The sequence below is a fragment of the Sorghum bicolor genome, chromosome 5, assembly GCF_000003195.3.
Source record: "Sorghum bicolor cultivar BTx623 chromosome 5, Sorghum_bicolor_NCBIv3, whole genome shotgun sequence".
NCBI lineage: Eukaryota > Viridiplantae > Streptophyta > Magnoliopsida > Poales > Poaceae > Sorghum > Sorghum bicolor.
Genome location: NC_012874.2, coordinates 65,902,294 through 65,924,606, shown reverse-complemented (window position 1 = coordinate 65,924,606; position 22,313 = coordinate 65,902,294). Strand labels below are relative to the sequence as shown.

Genomic DNA, 22,313 nt, shown 5'->3' with positions numbered 1-22,313 from the left:
CACTTGGCCCACTCTTACTCGTGCCCATCATGCAGGCACGACCCATGTCCCATGCTATTCTTGTGCCATGAGCTCTGCTTGGCCATGCAACTTAGCTTGCTGTAAAATCATCGTGATTAGAGTAGCATAGGGGATCTTTCTTGGTTTGTACGTGCAACCATGGCTTTTTTCGTCAGGTGCTGTGATCATACCCTGGGACACTAGTGTAGAAAAGCATTGTTGTGATAGGATTTTGGGTCTAGCAGGAAAGAAACATATTGGGATGTACACCGGAGGATAGTGAATTGACTTTTTTGTGGCCTGGCTCCGTTCGCTTGTCTTATAAGCCATACTTTTTCTTCCAGTCAGCAATATTTTTTTGTCACAATAAATCAGCAAATAGTACTTTCAGCCATGACTTTTAAGACCAGCAAACTAGATAATGCTGGCCTTCAAATATCCCTCAAGGCTGTGTTACTGCATGAATATGATGAGGTCGAGTCTACCATTTTGCATAACACTGAAGGTGCCTTGTGACATAATACTGATTATTAGCAAATGACAATCTACTGTATGAGAAATTCGTAGTCAAAATCTATTCTGTAGGTTCTCTCCCTTAAAATACATATATTATTTCATGGGGAAAAGGCAAAACTGGCCTTGCAAATAAGGGCAAAATGAAGCCTTGCGTCAGCATGTGTTGCCTATGATGCTTAGTTTTTGTCGTAGAACATCACCAATTCTATGACGATTTTTAAATGGTCATAGAATTGCAAATTTGACTAGGTATTTGTGACGACCCAATTTTTATTATAAATTCATCACAAAACTAAAATTATGATAAATTTGGCCCCTTCAGTGATGAAAACAATTTGTCATAGAAGTTGAAATTTCTACTAGTGTTGACCAAAAAAAGGGAATACAATAACCTTCCTTTGTCATAGAAGTTGAAATTTCTACTAGTGTTAACCAAACAATTTGTCATAGAAGTTGAAATTTCTACTAGGCCAATTTGCTTTGTTAAAAGAAAAGGGAATACAATAACCTCCCTTTGATTTTGCTCCTCCTCTCCATCATGTTTTTTTTTTCATATTTCCACCTCCTAAAAATACAAAATAAAAACTCAATGGATTCGTAGTTGTGGAAGGTGCCTTACAAAATGAGAGATGAAAAGAGACAAAGAGATCGAAGAACACATAGAAGTAAAAGAAAGATGAAATGACTCAGTGTGCATACCATTGTTTTGATTGACACATAGCCTCCTCGCATCCCTCTATTGAATTTACTTGCATTTACAATGATAACAACACGTGGGGACATTGCTGGATTCATATATAGCATGTGAAGATTGGGTGTTTCGTGGCTGGCGGGCGAGGAGAATTTGGTATGTGCCATAAGTCATAGATGCACTTAGATGATAGAAGGGAGTGTGTGCATGTGGTGTCAAACAAACAAACGATTGTGAAGAAGTCTTTACTTATATATACACAAACACACACTTAGTTCATTAACTTTTGTACAAAAGGAAACCCTTTCTATTTTGAATTTGCGAACAGAAAGGAGATTTTTAATATTGTCGGGAGCTATAAGGACATTGTTGAGATGGAAAAGGCCAGGAAGAGTAGAGTATCTAGTGCCAACAACTGAGAGAGTGGCACCATTTCCCACAACAATGGAGGAAGGAAAGGAGGAGGATGGAGATGTGGTGATCATACCAGGGTTGGAGACAATGTGAGACGAAGCACCTGAGTCGATTACCCAGTCCGATGAGTTCGGTGGCGGGGTGAGGGTGACGGTGCTGAAGGCGTTGGCGAGGGACTGAGGGTCACAAGGGGACCATGCAGGGGGCGTCGGGTGTGCTGTAGGCGTCCAGGCAGGAGGAGGCGCCTGACGGGGCACCTGGTGGTAGTATCCTGAAGGCACGCCGGCTGCTAATGTGTGCTGCTGCACGTGCTGTGAAGAGCCGAGGCGATGTGGAGGGCCGTGAGGGCCACCAGGCATGGACCTAGGCCACATGTAGATGGACCCGGTCCACGGGTTAAAGATGGAGGGCCACTGGGAACCACCAGGTGAGCCGCTGTTCGAGCCGCCTTAGCCACGGCCGCCACGACGACGCCGGCCACGATCACTGCCAGCCGAGCCCCCCTGGTGTTCTATGGAGGACACGAGGGTGCAGTCCAGGAGGCTGGCTGTGATGCAGGCGGCTTGCTGAACGTAGAAGTGACGAGCGCCGATGGAGGTGTATAAGGGGGTGCCATGTTCAGCTCGGCAAGGCGCAGGTCGACACAGACGTCCATGAAGGAGGGGAATGACTTCTGGCGCGTGATGAACTGCGCCATGAACTGGAAGCGTTCGTTGAGGCCTTGTAGTATGTTCAGCACCAGAGTACAGTCATGAACAGGCTCGCCCAAGTCAGCCAGTGCATTAGTCATGCCCTTCATCTTGCGGCAGTAATCGTCGATGGAGAGAGCACCCTGGGAGAGGGTGCGAAACTCATCATCAAGAAGCATGGCGCGGGACTCACTGTTGTTGAGGAACTGCTGTTCAATGCGGAGCCATGCTGCTCGGGGGGAGATGCCGTCGCACTCGTGGATGACATCCGGAAGGTCCGGGGAGATGGTGTTGAAGAGCCAGGAGATGACAACATAGTCCATCCGGGACCATGCCAGGTCGTGGAAGCGAGAGGTGTCGCTGAGGACGTGGTCCTTCAACTCGAATCAACCAAGGATGAGGAGGACATAGCCGCGCCACTTGCTGTAGTTGGATGACTGGAGATCAAGAATGATTGGGATCAGGTTCTTGATGTTCTGGATGGCAGCAGCTTGGCTGTGTAGATGAGCGACAGCAGACGATGGAGCGGCGTCGTCGTTGCGGGAGTCATCGTCGCAGAGAGACTCAGCGCGAAGGCGGTCCCTGAGGGCAGTAGCCTGCTGTTCCAGGGTGTCGGCCTGCGCTCGCTCCTGCTCGAGGGCGGCAGCGGTGATGTGAACGCGCTCCTGGGTGGCGGCGGCGGACTTGAGGAGGTCATCCTCGGTCTGGAGCTATGCGCTGCGCTCGGTGTTGGAGAAGCATAGGGAGGCGGCCTCATCTTCCAGCGTCTTGGCGGCAGCGAGGGCCTTGTTGCGGAGCTTGGCTGCGGTGACGACGGCCGAGCCTCTGGAGGAGTAGTCGCCGGAGGGAGCCATGGACGCGATGGGAGGACGCGGGCGCAGCCGCGGAGGCGCGCAATTGCGACGGGAGGGGGAGGGTGCGCGCGGCCAGGGAGAGGCATGCAAGACGAGAGGTCAGGCATGGCTCGAGACGAGCACGCGTGCCGAGGGGTGCGGAAGCGGGGATTAGAGGCCCAGGATTAAAGCTGATACCATATTAGAGGAAGGCCAATAGGCTTGTATTGCTTTAGATGAGTTTACAGGAGGGATTACATATATATAGGGAATACAGGATAGCCCAAAGTGCCAAGACAGCCTGGGAGGCTGCGCATACATCTAGGAGACTAGGAGTAATTAACACAAGACCAAGGAGATATTCTAACACCTAACAAATATCAGTGCATTAAACAAATAGATTGCTAGCTGTAGCAATGCTATTTTGGAGATTTATATCCTCTAGGTAGCAAATAGCAGGAGTTTAAAGCTTCATTACCTATACAGAAGTATCTTGAACATAATATTTATCTCTAATTAAACCTTTCTGTGCAACTATTGGTTTAGAGTAAGCCTTGATCATGTCATTGGTCACTACCCCTTTAGTATCACAGAAATGGTATGTTATGCTTAAAACACATTTCCATGTTATTACCCCCTCGTATTGAATCTCTATAAGTTTGCCTATTAACTCATTGTGGCTAATGCACATTAGTGTCTGATTGCAGTAGTGGGCATTCCCAATGATGCTTGATAGTGTTGACAGTTAATGTCAGTTCAGAGTGGTGGCAGGGGCTATTAACGACGTGAAGTTTTTTGTGTCCCACAAGCCTCTAGCATAAGGTAATTCTGATTGATGAAAAGAATATTAACCAAAAGAGAAGGAATCCAAAAGGCAAACATTCTAATGTAAGTAATTTCAGGGCTTAAGAAGCAACAACACTTCACAAGACAAAGGTGCAGAAATTCAGGACAGTGAAAGGAGTAACTGAAGCCAGTAAAAGTAACTGCTACAAGAAAACTATGTGCACCACCTTTTATTCAAAACAGGATTCGTAAGTTGAGATCTGGCCGAAGAAAATCATGTGAACCACCTTTTATTCAAAAGTATTAACTGCTTTCAGAAATCCTGGACAGCAACTGATGAAACTGATAACCTTAATTATGTGCAGCCACGCAAGCAATGAAAGTTAGCATGATTTTCTTTCATGCAACACTTATCTTGAGCTATATGGTATATAAATAGGGGGCCAAACCAATCCTACAGTTCTTCCAAGGCAACAAGCCCTACATTCAAAACACAACACTAATTTTGGTCACTTAGTACATGGATATGGCACAAGATGGTATGTCCAAGAAGGTCTCATCACTGCTTGAGAAGAAAGATGCTGCCATTGAAGACCTAACTTCCATAAGGAAAGAAGCAGCCAACTCTGCGGTAAGTGGCAGCACTAAAGCGGTCCTTGATGCGTTACATTTACATAATTTGCATTCCATGTTTTGTAAAGTAGTGTTGATGTGCTAAGTCGAAACAGATGATTATAACGATTCGTTCCAGCATGGGTTTGAGAAAATCCAGGCAGCTTACTTTGCTATGATTTTGTTCATTGACACAGATGGACAACAGGGAAACATTGGTTTCTGGAGAACCAAGGGAGTACATGTCACAGAAGAGGACCAGACTGGTCAGCAAGGTGAAAGCAGCATTTAAGAAGGCCGGCAAGGTGACAAGATGGAAACTTTTGATCCTAGTTCCATATAGTATTATTATCATATATGCTATGTCTTGTAATAAGTTATCCCACTTGATCTGCCATATTGCAGATTCTGCGGAAAGCTAAGCCCAGGAAGAAGAAAACTACGATGTATCCGATCATAGCCTCTACACTCAAATTTCATAAAGATGATGACATGGATCCTGCAGATGCTGGATCTGCCTGCTGGAGCTGAACAACAAAGAGATGGAGAGAATTATCATGAATGCACCTCATGGCAAGAGCTGCCTTAGTTATTATCTATTATTTTGCTAGTACCTATTATTGCCATCTCAACCTATGTGTCTTTTCACTATATATTGTGTCATCATGTTAGTTTGCTATTATGTTGTACTCCTTGGTGCAAAATGAGTTTATCATATAATCTGCTATTGAAAGAATTCATTGGTTACTCTTTAGATGATGGTGTCTTCATTATTTGAAGAAAAAAAAAGGTATATTGTAAGCAATAAAACATGGAAAAGATAAGTCACTAAACCAGGATGAGTTTCCATGCCATGTATGTTGGAGCAGATAACTTGAACTTGTTTTGAATTTCTACTTTACCTTTTTGCATTTTCATCTATTTTAATGGTCTTCACTGTGAAGTTAATTAACTTTTCCACATCCATAAATTCTAGTCAATGAAACTTCTGTGCTATAAGGTGCACAACACAAATTAGTTGGTAGCATAAAGTTGCTGCTTGTACGTGTGGACTTGTTGCTGAGGATACAATTACAATGCGGACAATAATATTGTTGGTGCAAAACATGATCACACAAACAAAATTGCTAGAACACACGGATTGCATATCAATGAGGCTGCAATTAGCTCATGAAAACTGGACCATCTATATTGCAAAGCTGGACCATCCGTGTCATCAGATTTGCCAGAAAACCTACAACCACGGGCCTGGGAGGGATCTTGTCATGGTTGGTGCATTTAGGGTTGTTGTATGTTCAGCAAGGCTACTTACACAGTGCTGCCCGACACTGCAAATATATGCGCCTTGTTGTGTAGGCTAACCCTACACCATGTGGATTCTATTTTCACTAAGATGCTATATATTGAACAATATTTATGATGACAAAAGACTTTTCAATGAACAACTGATTAGAGGGTTATGAAGGGACGCCTCAAACAGGGAGGCAACACAAAGCCAAGGTTGTACCCAATAAGACAAAGCAAAAATGGTGGTACACGTTTTTCCAAATTGGATAAGAACGAGAAACCCTAAGCCATATCGAACGGTCCAAATTTAATAGCTCATCTATTCATCTGGCATCCAAACGAATCATGTTAATGGTAAACAGATTCATCTCGTTGATCTTGACACAACCACAATCTCTCATATTCCATACGACTTAAGGTTCAAAAAGTCATTTTTCCTCCGATCTTTAGTCCTCACATCAGCAAAGCTTTCTGTCTCCTCTATGCACTAGCATTTGTTGCCGAATCTCAGCCACACACTCAGTTGTAGTACTGCTGGACAAATTTGACATGGTAAACTATTTTTAATATCTTGATTAATTGTCCCTTCAATTCATCAGATTAACCCAATACAGAATTGTTCATTGTGTGTATCATATGTTCCATATGTGCACCAAATTTACTAGCTACCGATTGATTTAGATGAACAATTTCTTCAGCGGACATTGATTTACTTACCTCAGTGCAGCTACCTTGCTGATGACGCCATTCCTCATCTTCTAAAAGACTGCTAACTTTTGCTTTAGACTCTCCAACATCCGTTCCTCGAGCTCCCATTCAATTTCGCGCCGTCCATCATCAGATAGGTTGTTGAGAATGACAGCAATGACATTGTCAGGGTAGATCTTGCTACTGCCCTTGGGGCTGTGTCCATTGCTTGTCTGTTTTTATTCTTCTTCCCCTAGCGGAGTCACTGCTGTTGGCACACATAGTTGATCTGCACAACAACATGATAACTATTGTGCTTCCTTGACGATGAGCGACTACTTTCCCAGCAACAACAAAGGCTTCTCACTTTCGTGGTGCGAAGCCGACCATTTTTTCAGCACAAAACGGGAAAGATCAACCAAACCCTAGGGTTACTAGGGCTCGGCAAGAACTAATGAGTTAAGAAATGGAAAACAGAACGCAGACGAAGAAATAGATGTATTTTGTTGAACGATTGATCAGAGAAAAAACAATTTCCCCCACCACATAATATATATAAGTCCACCTGGTCTTTGGCAGAAGTACAAAAGGGTGTTTTTAGAGCCAGATTTTTATTTTGCGAGTAAACAAAATAGGATACGTGTATGAGTATTTATTTTGTATGGAAATAGAATAGAATATCCCTTTAAATCCTCTGATTTGTTGGCCTTGCTCCTGATACATACCACCCATTCCGAGTAGAAGTTGCACCTTCCAGCCAAATAATTAGTTGGTGGAAAAACCTTTTCTCATCTCCTCTGAGACTCCAGCGTGCATCAAAATGTTGTGTGATCTCCATGCTGGATGATGCACATATTTCTGACTGTGTTTCTTCACCAGAGTTACCATTAATCCATGTGTGATCTTCGGTTATTAGCTCCTGATATCCCAACGCAAAGTTGCCACCAGTCAGCACTTTTGCTAATCTAGAAGAACTCCCATGTTTCTGCTCCTTGCACTTCCTGCTGCTCGAATAGCCAATAGATTAATGAAAATACATGTTAGCAACTGATTTATTTTGCTCACAAACTAAATTAGCCAATGGAGAAAAGGGTATATATTGCCAAAAACCAAATTTAACAACAAATCCAACCCACCAAATTATGGCATCAACGTAGGAAGAAAAGGGCGATGAAATGACTCGGTGCGCTTACCAATGTTTCAATTCATAGACATCCTCTTCAACTCCCTCTGTTGAATTCACTTTCATTTACAATGCCAACAATACAGTACATTTCATGGTTGATATATAGCATGTGAAGTTTCGATGTGTCATCACAGACGAGTGAGAAGAATTTTGAATACGGACCACGCCTACACCACACTGGAGAGGAAGAAGAGGAGGGGCTCACCTAAGAGGAAGAAGACGACGATGGCGTTAGGGTTAGGGTTCCGGCAGGATTAGGGTTCCATTCCCCGGTGGCCTTATAAGGCCAGCCATGACACAATGATCGAGGTAGGCGAGATGGCCACGAGGGCATCGCAGTGGAGCTCATATTGCCTTGTCCTTGGATTACGGTGGGTAGGGATGAGGGGTGCGGACATGAGGTGGGTGGCGCAGCGAGGCAGCGGGAGCCACTGAGCGCCGGTGGTGGGGGCGGGGAGAGGATGAGGACAGTGGAGGCACATTGCTATGGAGGTTAGGTCAGGACGGTGTTGATGGGTGGGGGTGGGGGGTGGGTGGCGTAGTGAGGTGGTGGGAGCTGTCACTGACAGTGGAGGGCGGGGATGGGTCAGAGTAGGAGGGGCATGGGGAGGGACAAGAAGACAAAGGAGCATGCAACCGGTTATGGCATGCCTGCCTCCTTTTGAATAATGCACATGGATGATAGAAGTGCGCATGGTGGGTCAAACATATGCACAGTTGTAAGAAGAAAGTCTTTACTTTTTATATACTTTGTTCATTATTTTTTTTTCCCACAAAAGCAAATCCATTGCACATTTAGAGCCTACCAAATATCTTTGCAGTAGAGAAATAGAATGTTGTAGTAATGTATCGTCAAGATTGCAAATAGCAGAAATTTAAAGCTTTAGTACCAATAGAAGTATCCAAAACATAAATTCTATCTCTAATTAAACCTTGGCCATTTGCTTCTGAACTGTATGTGTAGTTTTTGTGCACTACGGGCCTCCAGCATATATTACCATAATTTACCACCCCCTCCCTATTCAATCTGAGGATGCTCTTGTGAAGGATTGAAGCAAGGCTACATATTCAAGATTTCAATATTTACACCCATGGCTAATCTACATATTTTGTTAACGATTTATGTTTCTTGTCATAAAGATGGAGCCAAGAGCATACTCATGTTATGATTATCTAAACAAACCATTTGTTGCTTGAAACTTGTTCTTTTAAAAGAAGTACCACCAGACACAAGCAGGGAAGATTTCTATAGACTGACAGCATATAAAATAAGATTGAAGCTCAAGTCATGTAAGCGGAACGAATTGGGTAAAGTAGAAAGTTGGGCTCTCACAAGAAGAAGTATAGCATGCTTCTGTTTCAAGAAAGTTACTTTAGTTTTGCTCTTCGAGCACCTCAAACAAAAGGATATTTTCTACCAGTCATGTTTTTTCCTTTTATTTGACAACACAAGACAATAATAACTAAAGCTGGCCTCTACCACTCAAAAAAGAACAATAGTTGGCCAGAAATGGCACATACACTTCTCCACACAAACAATGGTAAACACGATTTTCTAATAAAAACTATGCTGAAACTCTTGGCTGAATAGAAGTAGAGAATGATGTTCTTAAACACACCCACATGATACAAATCTAACTCTAATTGATAAAACAAAATTATCAAAACAGAAGTGGCACACCCACAAATAATATTGGTTGCAGTAGTTGGGATTTCCGATGATGCTTGATACTGTTGTCAGTTGATGTCAGTTCAGAGTGGCAGTGCTTCATAATTGTGAGGACGTGAAGTTTTTGTGCGCCACAAGCCTCAAGCATAAGATGACTCTGATTGATAAAAAGAAGATTAACCAAAAGAGAAGGAATCCAAAGGGCAACCTTCTAAATGTAAGTAATTTCAGGACTTAAAGCAACAATGCTTTACAAGACAATGGTGCAGAAATTCAGGACAAGTAAAGGGAGTAACTGAAAACAGCCTGTGGAAGTAACTGCTACAAGAAAACTATGTGCACCTTTTCTCAAATGAAGGGAAAAATCATCATACTAAATAAACAGGATTCCGTAAGTTTTTGGTCACTTAGTACATGGATACGGCACAAGATGGTATGTCCAAGAAGGTCTCATCACTGCTTGAGAAGAAAGATGCTGCCAATGAGGACCTACATTCCAGCTTCACACACACTAGCACATGGACTACCAAAGATGGAACATATTGGTCTAAATGGTAATGAGTTGGGTTTTAAAGCAATATACAAATGACTCTACTATCTTTGTGTAGTGAGCGATGCACCTGCATAGTACCAGTGGTACCGGAGTAGCTCCACGGTTTGCTGTAGAATTGGCTGGAAAACAACTTGCAGCATAGGTGAAATCACTATCAAGGATCTAGAAGTGGTGTCAACAAATAGAATTTGAGAACAATGAATGGAAACATAATAATATTAAGTATTCAATCTAAGCACTACTTTTATTGTACCATATCAGTTTGTTTGATCCAAGCAATCCTCCCACTTTCCTATGCCACATCCGGATTGCCCATATGTGTAAAACATGTACGCAGAGGGTTGCAAAGTCAGGCACGAATTATCTCCATTCTCCTCAAGTGCCTTAAACAAATTTTATTACATTTCTCTTATCAGTTATCTAATTTGGTGCCCTATTCCCCATAACGAAAATATGTATACAACAAATTTCAAAACTGATATATAATCATCATAATTATCCATTATGGGATATGTTTGTCACATAATTTATCAACTCAACTCTGAGGAACCACAAAGCCATATGATCAACTCAATTCTCTATGTTAAGGGATATCTTCGGGCCAGACCAGCACACCATGCCAATTGTTAGGCCCAGGCATGACCCTAGGGTCAGGTCAGGCTGGCCCGGGCCCGAGGGTCTGTTGGGGCTAATCCAGTGTGTGCACGTGGCAGAGGTGCCATCTGGACAAGCTGTTTTACCAAGCAGTGGGCGGGAGCGCCCAATTTGAATGGAGGAGCGGGGCAGTGCGCGGTGAGCGCGCCCACGACGCGTGAACGTAACAGCAGTTGCATTTTAGGTGTCTTGTATCCATGTTTTAGCTGTTTTCATCTATGTGAGTGTGTGTGTTGTAAAGGCTGTATATAAAGCCTGGGTGTCACACTATGTTGCGGTTGCTTGGTCATTTGTAATCGTGCTTTGTATTCTGAAATATAGCCAGTGAAAAAGGGCACTGTCATACCCTGTCGACAGTTGCCAGTTGGGTTCATCTTGTGTTCTTGAGCGCGTTCTTTGGTTTGATCTCAAGCTCTTTAGGTTTAGCCACTAAAATCAGTGTGTGATTTTGATCCTGCTCTTACAGAGTCATGTCGTGCTTAGGCTGTGCCATCGGGTCTTGGGCCTTCTGGCCAAGTATACCTAGGGCTCGGCCAAGCCGTGCGCTGCCTTGGGGTCGCCTGCGAGCTGTGCCTAGGGGCTGGCCATGCTCCCACATTCTTAATGTTGGGAACCATCAAATAACAATGTCAATCTCTACTATAAGGAAACAACCTAAATTATTTTAGGTACACCCAAATTTGCATCCCCGCCTGAGATAGCCAACCATTATGCACCAAAGATTTTGTACCTAGGATTTTAGCACCATTAAGATCAATGGCTCCTAATACACCTTCAAAGGCTTCAACTCGATCTGATGACCAACGTCATTTGGATCATCCCAGGCTTCAACGCACACCCCACCACCCCCTACACACCTTCTGCCCCCCCGTGGAGATTGATGGTTGTGCTGCTCTTGAGAGGTCAACGCCCTCATGGTTGGAGCCTCATATCTCGATAGCGCGACACCTAATGCTCGACATCTTGATCCTACGTCTCTCACGTGTCATCTGTCTCCCCTTTCTCACATCTTAGTTTCCATGCCATCTCTCTCATTCATGCCTTAGATCTTGATATGGTAGCGCACAGGGTCGACGGTGTTGTGGGATAGGCTTCTTTGAGCAGTTGGTTGGTGGCCTCAGGTCGGTGGCTATGCTTAGGGCGTCTCCAATCCAACAATATGAGTTAGCGCTAGCTACTAATAAATATGGAGGAGAGAGACTGTAGCAAACAACTCTAAACATCATGCTCTGAGAGTGACATGTATTGTGAAATATGCAAGACTATCTCTTGAGTCCACACTAGTCTCTTGTCTTTTGTACTATTTAATAATTAAAAATGGATTCATGTAGCTCTAAGCTGGATTACTAGAGATGCCCTCAAAACCACCAAGATCTACGATGGTGGTGCCAAGATCTACAAAGGCAGTGGGGGAGGACAATTCTTGGCAACCTCATTAAGGCTAGCTTGAGCTCGAACGCTGATCCATCGCCACCAGAACTACACCACTCTCCCTTTCTATAGATCATCAAGGGTGGCCTAGCAAGGCAACACTTCTGCAACAGGAGATGAAAAGTTGCTAGGGCTCGTGTCTCAGCATTGCTATCGCCACCGCCGCTCCTACCACCATCATCGTTGGTCCCCCTCCCTCCCCCTTCGGTGATAATCACCAAAGGCAAGAGGGAGTGGGGATCCATCAGCTTTAATAAGTTTTTTCACTAGATCGAGTCTTTAGGGTTAGGGTCTCTCCATGCCAAGTTTCTTGGATTTAGGGATTTGTTTCCCCCTCCTCTTCTCCGGCGACGGTGAGATGGTAGGGTGAAACCATTCTCTCCATGGCGTCTCTGTTGAAGATGCAGGCAACAACTACGGTGTCGGTATCCTCAAATTTGAGGATATGGAGACTTTTATTTTCGGACGGCGACATCAAGACGGAGATGGTGTCGCCGCCATAAAATAATTTTCTCCGGTCTCTTCTCTGTTTTATTGTGGTTAGATCCGGCCACGATGAAGGATTAGGGAGAATAAGTTTCAGATCAGTCTTTCTCATTCTTCAGTGGTAGAAAGAAGAAGAAGAAGAAGAAGAAGAAGAAGAAGAAGAAGAAGAAGAAGAAGAAGAAAGACACCAGAAAGAAGAAGTTTCCCAACTCCGTCTACATGAATATTGGCCATCGTTCGTTGGGCATCTGTTCTCAGGTTTTTTACCGAGTGTTTGCCTGTAAGGTCATCTATACTGCAAAGCGTCGTATAGGTTTGATTTTGAGATCTAGAGCTATTCACAGCTTGGGTATAATTTAGATAATTTTTTCTTAATATTTGTGCTTGTAATGTATTCATGTAGCCAACTATTATCTAATATAATTCTTCTTTCGTAAAAAAAAGTTCATCCGGAGTCTCTGAAAAGATTATTTAATAGGCGGGGGTTTATTGTCAGTCGCTTTCCTTGAAAGGTAGACATCTATACCACATGCATAAAAATTAGTTGACCTTGTAAATGTTCTTGGTAGTACTGTTGTAAAGTGAACCGCCGGGTCCCAAGTTAAGCTGCTACACATACCACATGCACATTGCAGTATGTAGTGGTTCTTCCACATTAATGTTGTTGTCCAACACGTTGGTACAGTCAAGACAGGAACAATAGACTGACCCTCTGGCATAGTATATAGCAACAAATATAAAAACATTAAACACATACAGAAGACATGATGCAGATATGGAGTACTATATCTCCTCTTTATTTAGACCAAGATTAAAAACAGGCGAAGGAAACTTTGTTCCGTTATCTAAAAAATGAAATTAAGAAAAAGGGAGAAGGAAAAAGAGGATCATGAAGCCGAAGTGAACCGGGTGGATATGACTGGATGCATGCTGTTGAACACGGATGCATGCATGTTTAATTAGCTTTGGCTGATGAAGTGGTTCTTCTTGTCGTAGTACCTGTTCCAGATCATGAGTCCTCCATAGTTGGGCAGCTTCTCGACGAACTGCAGGATACCATAGTAGAGGTCCTTGAGGTCTCCGGTGGACGTATCACCATGTTTGTCCTCCGCCGACACCCCGACGAACACCCGGCTGCCCGGGTACTCCGCCGCCCACTTCTCCATGGCGTACCTGCCGGAATCGGTGCACCTGGCGTCGCCGCCGTACAGCCGGACGTGGACGCGGGAGAAGAGCCCCGTGGCGAGCGCCGCCGCCATGCGCGGGTCCCGGTACGCGCACCGCACCGTGGCCGTCAGCGTGACGCCGAGCCGGCCGCGGTAGTTCTTGTTGTAGGCGTAGAGGAGCTTGGCGAGCTCGTCGTAGTGTGCCGCGCCGCCCTGGTCGATGTAGAAGTCGACGCCGTCCAGGGCCGCGTCGCCGAACGGGCGGCGGACCCCGGTGTTGGAGTTGCCGCCGAGGTAGGCGTCCCACAGGTACGCGGCGACGTCGGCCGCTGACTGCGCGGACGGGAGGGAGTAGCTGCCGCCGCCGTAGCCGGGCCCGCCGATGGAGAGGAGCACGAGGATGCCCTTGGACTGGCAGTGCTTGATGTCGTCGCCGACGCCGGCGAGCGGGTGGCCGGAGAGGTCGAGCGAGTACCTGCCGTGGCCGAAGGTGCGGAGGAAGGAGATGAGGACCGTGGTGTAGGCGCCCGTGTCGCAGGCCTCGCGCAGCGTGCCCTCGTCCTTGTTCCGGCCCCAGAAGACGGTCACGTCGCCGAGGCCGTCGGCCACCGACCCGACTGCCAGTGCCAGCAGGGGGACGAGGACTAGGAGGAGGCTGCACGGACGCCGGTGGCGGAACGCCATTGTTGTGTGCTGTGTTGGTTTGGGACCGGTGGTGAAGTGATGATGGATGAGTGAGTGAAGCTTTAGCAGGCGCAGAGCTCGTGTATTTATACAGAGGATTAGGAAGGAGGGACGCACGTGATTGGTAGTAGCTGCTAATGCACACGTTAGTGCATGTTGTATATAGCTAGCTAAACAAATCTGCCAGAGGCACATGTTGTTGTTCGTTGATAAATAGGAAGGATCAGCAAATATAGGCATAGAAGAATCTCCACTGGAAGAGAAGTGGAAGGAGGACGATCTAGGCCTGGTTTAGTTGGCGAAAAATTTTGGCTCTAGTTACGGTAACACTATCGTTTATATTTAATAATTATTATTCAATTATAAACTAACTACGCTTAAAAGATTCGTTTTCCAATTTACAGATAAATTATACAATTAGTTATTTTTTATTTATATATTTAGTTGCTCTATGTGTATGCATCCAAACATTTGATATGACGGAAAATCTTAATTTTTTTTAAACTAAACAAGGCTAACACACACCACCGACACATCCCGATTCTGTCCGCACAAATTAAAACCCTTACATGCACCGAACGAAGTGACGAAGAAACTCTCTCGGCTAGCAGCGAAGAACGCGTATCTTGTCCGGTGCACACATGCCACGGACCGTGCCTGCCAACACGCAGAAGTACGTGACAAAGCAAGCTGAGGTGGATAAAATTTTGTACTAGGCACGCGGCTCATGCTGACACGTCCATATTCAATTTGTTGGACCTATATCTGGTATGTATTACAGATCTTGATCGGCAAAACAAACAGGAAAATGGAAAATTAAACAAAGCTTCAGTATTGTAATTAGGTGATTCTGCACGAGTACTGCGAGATCTGGTTACTAAAGGATAAAACTCTCTGTGTTACTATCAAGGTTCCGCCTAGGCGCGATTAAGCGGTAGTCGGGGGGTGACCGCCTCGACTACGGCCTTAGGCGGCGTGTAGGCGCTAGGCGGCGCGGAGGAGCGACTAGGCGCTGGTAAGCGTCGCCGAGGCGGGCGCAGACGCGATTAGGCGACGCCGAGGCGGACGAACGTCGGGAGCGCGCGGAAATTTCCGCCGCGGGCGGGCGCGCGAACGCTTCCCGCTTGCGCGCGCGTGCAGCTGGCTTCGCTCGCGCCAAAATCGCGGGAGGATAAGAGGAGCGGACGCCCTTCCCGCTCGTCATTTGGTCCTTCCCGCCGTCGCTGCTCTCGGTCTCGGCTCTCCCCGACGGTCGTGCTCCTCCCGCCGGAGCTCGTCCGCGTGACCGCGACCCCGCCTGGAGCTCGTCCCCGTGACTCCACGAAGGCACGAATCTGCTACCTCGCCTGGAGCTCGTCCCTGGCCGCCGGTCTTGCTCATCCCCGCCTGGAGCTCTTCGCAGTCGCGCACATCCTCCCTACCGTCGCCGCTGTCAGGCCCCAAGGTGAGTCCCTCCCCTCCCCTGTTCGCTCTCTTGCTCTTGCTCGCTACTCCCCTCCCCTGCATGTTTGTATTGCCTGAGAGCCTGATGCCCTGTTCTATGTTCTCTGCTCTGAATGACTAGATCTGAATGTAAAATGTATGCCTATTGTGTATGTCTTCTCTGAACAGCTGAATGCATGGATGTCTAGAGAGCTTTATGAAGGAGAAGAGTTTGAATCTGACAAGGAAGAGTTTGATGAGGATGAGGATGACTATTTGGAGCCCTATTGAAGAAGGAAGATTGAATGGTCCTGGGCCTTTTCTCATGTCATGGCTTATCTTTTGTGGTGCATTCATGCATTTATGTGTGTGTTAAACTTGTGAACTGCTGCTGTTGTGTGCCTGTGTGACTGTTTTTCTTCTTTCTGAGAACTATGTGTTGTTTGAACAAGACCTTTATTTATCAATTGTGTTGTGCACTTGTCTGTGATTTAAAATTTGCAATTACTAGTTGTTGCTGGTCTGCTAGTCTGCTACGGTTTGTTCATTGAATGGATGGAGGATGGCTGGTGATCAGATAAGTAACAACTTCCTATTTTCTATTTATTTGATGAACTACTTGTTGTCTATTGAGTTTTGCAAGCTGTCAATCCTTGTTGTAGGACTAAGAACAACCTGTCTACTGATTATTGAACCTAAGCCACAAAGGTATGTCTACTACCCTCTCTTCTATATACATTCAGCAAGTATATGCCAGTATATAACTTATTTATTCAGCAATTTCTGCTGTATATATATATTAGTATATATATATATATATTATTACGTAAATTGGCAAAACGCCTAGCAAATCGCCTAGAAAGGCCTAGGCTGGATTAGGCGCGCCTAGTCCCTAGTCGGACGGTCATCGCCTAGATAGCGCCTAGCGCCTAGCTGAACTTTGGTTACTATGGAACAATCTGCTGTGAGCTAACGGACACTGCTGCATGATCGGGCATTAGCACCGGTCGGGAAGGGCCTGTTGCCCCGGTTCCCGAGCCGGTGCTGCCCTTCCGGGACTAAAGGCCCACCCTTTAGTCCCGGTTCGGCCAACCGGTGTTAAAGGGTTTCTTTTTCTTTTTTTTAGTTCACTTCTTCGGTTCTGTTTATTGTTTATATATAATATATAATAATAGGTTTTTCAATACATGTTTTGCTGATACAATAATATATTTCTATTACACGCATATTAAGCATATATAAATGAAAATTATAGGCTAAGCTTAATAGTTAAGCTTTGCCTATAATAAAATGAATAGACCACATCAAAAATTAAATAGATATGTAAAAAGCTTTATATATATATAGTTTTATATGTACAAAATTCGTAACACATATATACATAGAGTTTGTTCTCCCAATGTCTACAAACGATACAAATGATCATCGTTGTTTGGTATAAGAGTTTCGTTGCCGTTGAAGTGAAACTCGCCGTTTGGATTGATCACTTGGTCGCGGAGAAATCCTGCTATCGTCTCTTGGATAGCTTTGATTCGGTCTTGTTGTAGGACCTTTTCCCTCAGCCATTCCGTCTTTAATTTGAAATAAATAAAAAAGGTATTAGTTATCTAAGTTATTCAATATAATTCAGGAGATAATGGAAAGAGACATGTAACGTACTCTGAGCGTCTCTGTGGGTGTTTGATTGACTTGTGCCATCATGAATTTGCACACGTAATATGCACATAGATTGTTCCCTCCTTATTGTCTTAAACACCACTGTACGATGTATATATATATAAAAATATTCATAACCACGACAATAAGAAGGCTAAAAGTTAGCGAAAGTTTGTTAGCTAGTAGAACTTACTTGTGGATGTATTATGTTAAGCGGCGCTTTACATCCACTGAGATGTTCACGGTCAATGAATCTTTCCCAAACCCTATACACAGCCATTGTGGATCGTGAACTAATAATTACAGAGTCATATTATGATATTTTTGTAGCTGAGATCGACATTACGTACCTTTGAATAATGTTTACCATTTGTTGATAATTTTCTTGTGGTTTTCTCATTGAGTCAAAGATTATCAATCGGTTCTTGGGAATTTCAATGACCATGAGTATCCAGTGAAAGCTGTTTACACACACATATATAGGGTCAGTCCTATAATGTAAAATAAAATATGCATGCACTTAATAACTATATAACTCACTCGAAGTTGAAGGGGAAGAGTATTTTTTGTTTTTCTTTTTGGTTTACAAAGAACCTCATAAGATTGGTGCAGATTTCTGTCTCATAATCTGCTGTCCACACTGCCTGCGGAGCCTTGAAAACAATATAAGGGTCAACGAACCCAATACTATTGTCATTTCTCATTCTGAGCTCTCTCATTTGGTGCCTGCATATATACATACAAATCCTAAGTGTGTAAGGATTATATACATGTAATTAAAGAAGTTAGAAGTATAATAAAAAGGAAAAATACTTACAGACAAAAGCAGCTGACAAGAGATTTGTCAAGAGCGTCGAGGTGGCATAATTGGTGCAATTCTTCGAACTGCACGTATATGAGGTCATCTCCACGGAAGTAGTGATGTTGTCTAATACGAACAGAAATCCAATTCTCTCCCCTTTTAGACGCCTCAATGCACCATTTGTTTATTGCAAACATTTGTGTGCCGAGCTCGTGTAAACGCTTAGGGTCGAATAGACTCCTGCCCGGTTCATATCTTGCCCTCCATTGATCAACTACCTCGGCTTTTTCAAATGTATGACATCCAAGAATGGCGGTAATTTCTTCTATATTTAAACCGCTCTGTCCAAAGTAACTCTCAAGCGAGTCTAGCTCAGACAACGCTAAGGATTTCTTTGGCATCAAGTCTTCATTTGAGCCGTATTGATTTGGCACAATCAAAGGGGGCACCGGTTTTGATACTTCTCCGAGCTGTGGGACCCCCTTTCCTACTCTCTTCTTAGTAGGCTGTGAAGACTTGACCAGAGACCGCTCATAGTCCGAAAGTGCTGGCTTTTTCTGAGCTTCGCGTTGCTTCTTTTGATGGTCCGCCACCTTCTGCCTCAGTTCCGATGGCTTCACATAAAAGTACGGCTTTTCTGGGTTAAGCCGTTTTTTCCTTTCCTCCTTTATTTTATCAAAAAATTGTTGGACCTCAGCTTTAGATGTAGCAATTACCTCCTCTTCACTCTTTTCGTAAGGTAATTTTTCTGGCGTCTTAGCTCTCTTTGCTGAGGCAGCCTTCTTTGGAGGTGGGACCGATGACTTCGGTCCTTCTTGGACGGACCGCTTCTTACTACCTCGCTTTGGAGGCGAGGGGACCGACCGTGCACTCTTTGGAGAGGGCGGTGCAGGCGGTGGAGGGGGTGGGGCCGATCTTTTTGGCGTTGGAGAACGCGGTGGAGGAGTTGGAGAACGCGGTGGAGGAGTTGGAGACCTCGGTGGAGGAGGTGGAGACCGTGGTGGAGGCGGTGGCGGGGTCGGTGTGGCCGCCGCAGGTGTTGGAGGAGATCCAGCATTGTCACCGCCCGCAGCACTATGATGCGCTGGGGAGAGAAGTGGACTTAGGTTGGAGGAGTCCCTGCAAAGAAAACAATTACAAGTTTTGTGAGTAAACTTTTTTTAAATTTCAATACATAATAAATAATATAAGAAGTAAAATCACACACAAACCTATGCTGAGGAATAATTATGAAGCGCTTGCGCCAACAAATAAATGTCTTCTCAGCTTCACCTAAGGTCTTCTCTCCGTCTCCCCCTTCTATGTCTAGTGGCACATTGCCACAACCTTTCTCAACCCTATCAACCGAGACGCTAGCATATCCACCAGGTACTGGTCGATTATGGATTCTTGGAGTGCCCGTTCGGTCGATAGGGTTGACAACAGCGATAGCCACCTTTTTGGTGGCATTCCCATCTGGTACATGCAGCTCACAGGTAGTAAAAGCCTCTGTGACATCATCCACGGGGAAGTGTAGCTTCGTGTCATCCTGAATGGTTGGTACTTCCGTGGATGCGCAGCTGCTTTTCAACTGGCCTGGGGGGCTAACATTGACCTCAGGCTGTGATGTACCTTGCCCTTTCGTCATTTGACTAAGTGCTGCTTGCACTTGCCTTTGAATCTCTGCCTGCATCCATTCTTCACGAGCTTTCTCGCGCTCTTGTGACTGCAGAACAAAAGCTTCCAGGCGGCGGATCCGCTCTGCCTCCTCATCCTTCTTTCTCTGGCGGCTTCTGTAGGTATCTTGATCGGCTTGGAATGATTGCAGCCACGGAACTGCCCCATAGCCTCTCGTACGCCCACCGTGCTCAGGATTTTCAAGCGCATAGGTGAGTTCATCCTTCTCCCTGTTAGGCCTGAACTCACCAGACTGAACCGCCTCACGTGCACGGACTAGTCTCTCTGCTGCTCTAGAGATTTCTTGGCCCCAAACTAGCGCCCCGGTGTCTGGGTCCACGCTTCCCCCATGACCGTAGAACCAATGCTTGGAGCGCTCGCTCCAATTCTTTGCTATTGTCTCGGGTGTGACCCCCCTAGCAAGCATCTCCTGTTCCATTCGGTCCCACTTGGGAGCAGCACTCTTATAACCACCTGATCCCATATGATGGTGGTATGCCTTTTTACTGGCATTCTCTTTGTTTCTATTGGCTCGTTCCTCGCCCTCTTCTGATGTTTTGTACTGCACAAAGTCATCCCAGAAGGCCCTCAGCTTTACATATTGCTTGAGGTTGAAATCTGGAGTCTCGTTTTTCTTGACATATTTATTGTACAAAGACTTCTTCCAATTCTGGAAGAGTACTGCCATCTTCTTCATAGTCCAGTCATAAATTCGCACCTTCAACTCTTCATCGTTGGTGTCGAAGGTGAAAACGTCTGTGACGGCTTTCCAAACTAACTCCTTGTCACGATCAGAGACAAAACTGATCTCAGGAGCACCTCGCTTCTCTCTCCATTCACGACAACTGATCGGTATTTGATCTCTCACAAGATATCCACAGTGATTAACATATTTATTTGCATGCTCACCAAGTGGTCTGCCTGTAGCTATCTCAAACTCAGAGATTACATAGCGGCCCTCCAACGGCTTCTTTGGTCCTCGTGGAGGTACGCTTCTCCCCGTAGAGGTCGATCCAGAAGGCTACACGTACATATAGAAACAAAAATACTAAATTAATAACCAAGTAATAAGTCTAAAACCTAATGTAAGAGATGCATTATTTATATATGTTTACATTTACATACCTCGCCAGTATTTTCTTCTTGTTGCACGACAAGTTGTTGCTCAGGGGCATTGCCCTCTTGTTGCTCAGTAGGATTACCTTGCATGATGTCGTGGTAATCAGCAAAGTACTGACTACCGTCGTCGATCATATTTTGAATGGCATCTTCCATATAATCAGGATCATCATGAGGACGATCAGCCATTTCTATGTCTGCAACCATACATATATATATATTCTATATAAGATAAGAAATACACTAATACTACTAAAAATGAAAGTGTTGGAGTGCTCTAAAAATAATACTAGGATCTTTTAAGCCAAGTAATACATTAGAATAAAAAACAATACTAGAATAATATATAGTACAAACAATAATATATACAAAACCCTACTAGACTAGAATTTGGTGGGTAAACACTATTAGAATATATTAAGCCAAGTAATAGACTAGAATTCATAAAGTATATACTAAAATATAATACTACAAAATAATACAAGAATAATATTAATATACTACAAATATACTATAATTTATAACAATTCAAAACACTACAATGTATACTAGCTAGAATGGAGTGCTCTAAAAATTAATACTAGAATCTTTTAAGCCAAGTAATACACTAGAATAATATACTAAAAAACAATACTAGAATAATATAGTACAAACAATAATATATACAAAACACTACTAGAATAAATTTGGTAGGTAAACACTACTAGAATATATTAAGCCAAGTAATAGACTATGAATAATCTAAATCTAATTCATAAAGTATATACTAAAATATAATACTACAAAATAATACAAGAATAATATTAATATACTACAAATATACTATAATTTATAACAATTCAAAACACTACAATGTATACTAGCTAGAATGGAGTGCTCTAAAAATTAATACTAGAATCTTTTAAGCCAAGTAATACACTAGAATAATATACTAAAAAACAATACTAGAATAATATAGTACAAACAATAATATATACAAAACACTACTAGAATAAATTTGGTAGGTAAACACTACTAGAATATATTAAGCCAAGTAATAGACTATGAATAATCTAAATCTAATTCATAAAGTATATACTAAAATATAATACTACAAAATAATACAAGAATAATATTAATATACTACAAATATACTATGAATAATATACTACAAATATACTATGAATAATACAAGAATAATATTTATAACAATTCAAAACATTACACATGTATACTATAGCAGTTAGCTAGAATAATATACTAAAACTATTACATATACTAGCTAGCATTCACATTACTATCATGTATACTCTATAATTAATCTTTATGTATATA

General features: G+C 43.8%; 2 protein-coding genes across 2 annotated transcripts; both read right to left on the bottom strand.

Moving 5' to 3' along the window:
* Nucleotides 900-3,190, bottom strand: LOC110435556. Its single transcript, XM_021461198.1, has 2 exons — nucleotides 1,216-3,190; nucleotides 900-1,081 (listed from the first exon to the last, which is right to left on the bottom strand). The coding sequence occupies exon 1, from the start codon at nucleotides 2,631-2,633 to the stop codon at nucleotides 2,133-2,135; it is 501 nt and encodes a 166-aa protein (XP_021316873.1). The 5' UTR covers nucleotides 2,634-3,190; the 3' UTR covers nucleotides 900-1,081; nucleotides 1,216-2,132.
* Nucleotides 13,269-14,379, bottom strand: LOC8074352 (xylanase inhibitor protein 2). Its single transcript, XM_021461121.1, has one exon. The coding sequence runs from the start codon at nucleotides 14,342-14,344 to the stop codon at nucleotides 13,454-13,456; it is 891 nt and encodes a 296-aa protein (XP_021316796.1). The 5' UTR covers nucleotides 14,345-14,379; the 3' UTR covers nucleotides 13,269-13,453.

What these genes read in the sequence shown, in the direction of transcription:
- LOC8074352 (XM_021461121.1), bottom strand. Translation starts at nt 14,344, where the DNA reads ATGGCGTTCCGCCACCGGCGTCCGTGCAGCCTCCTCCTAGTCCTCGTC.
- LOC110435556 (XM_021461198.1), bottom strand. Translation starts at nt 2,633, where the DNA reads ATGGACTATGTTGTCATCTCCTGGCTCTTCAACACCATCTCCCCGGAC.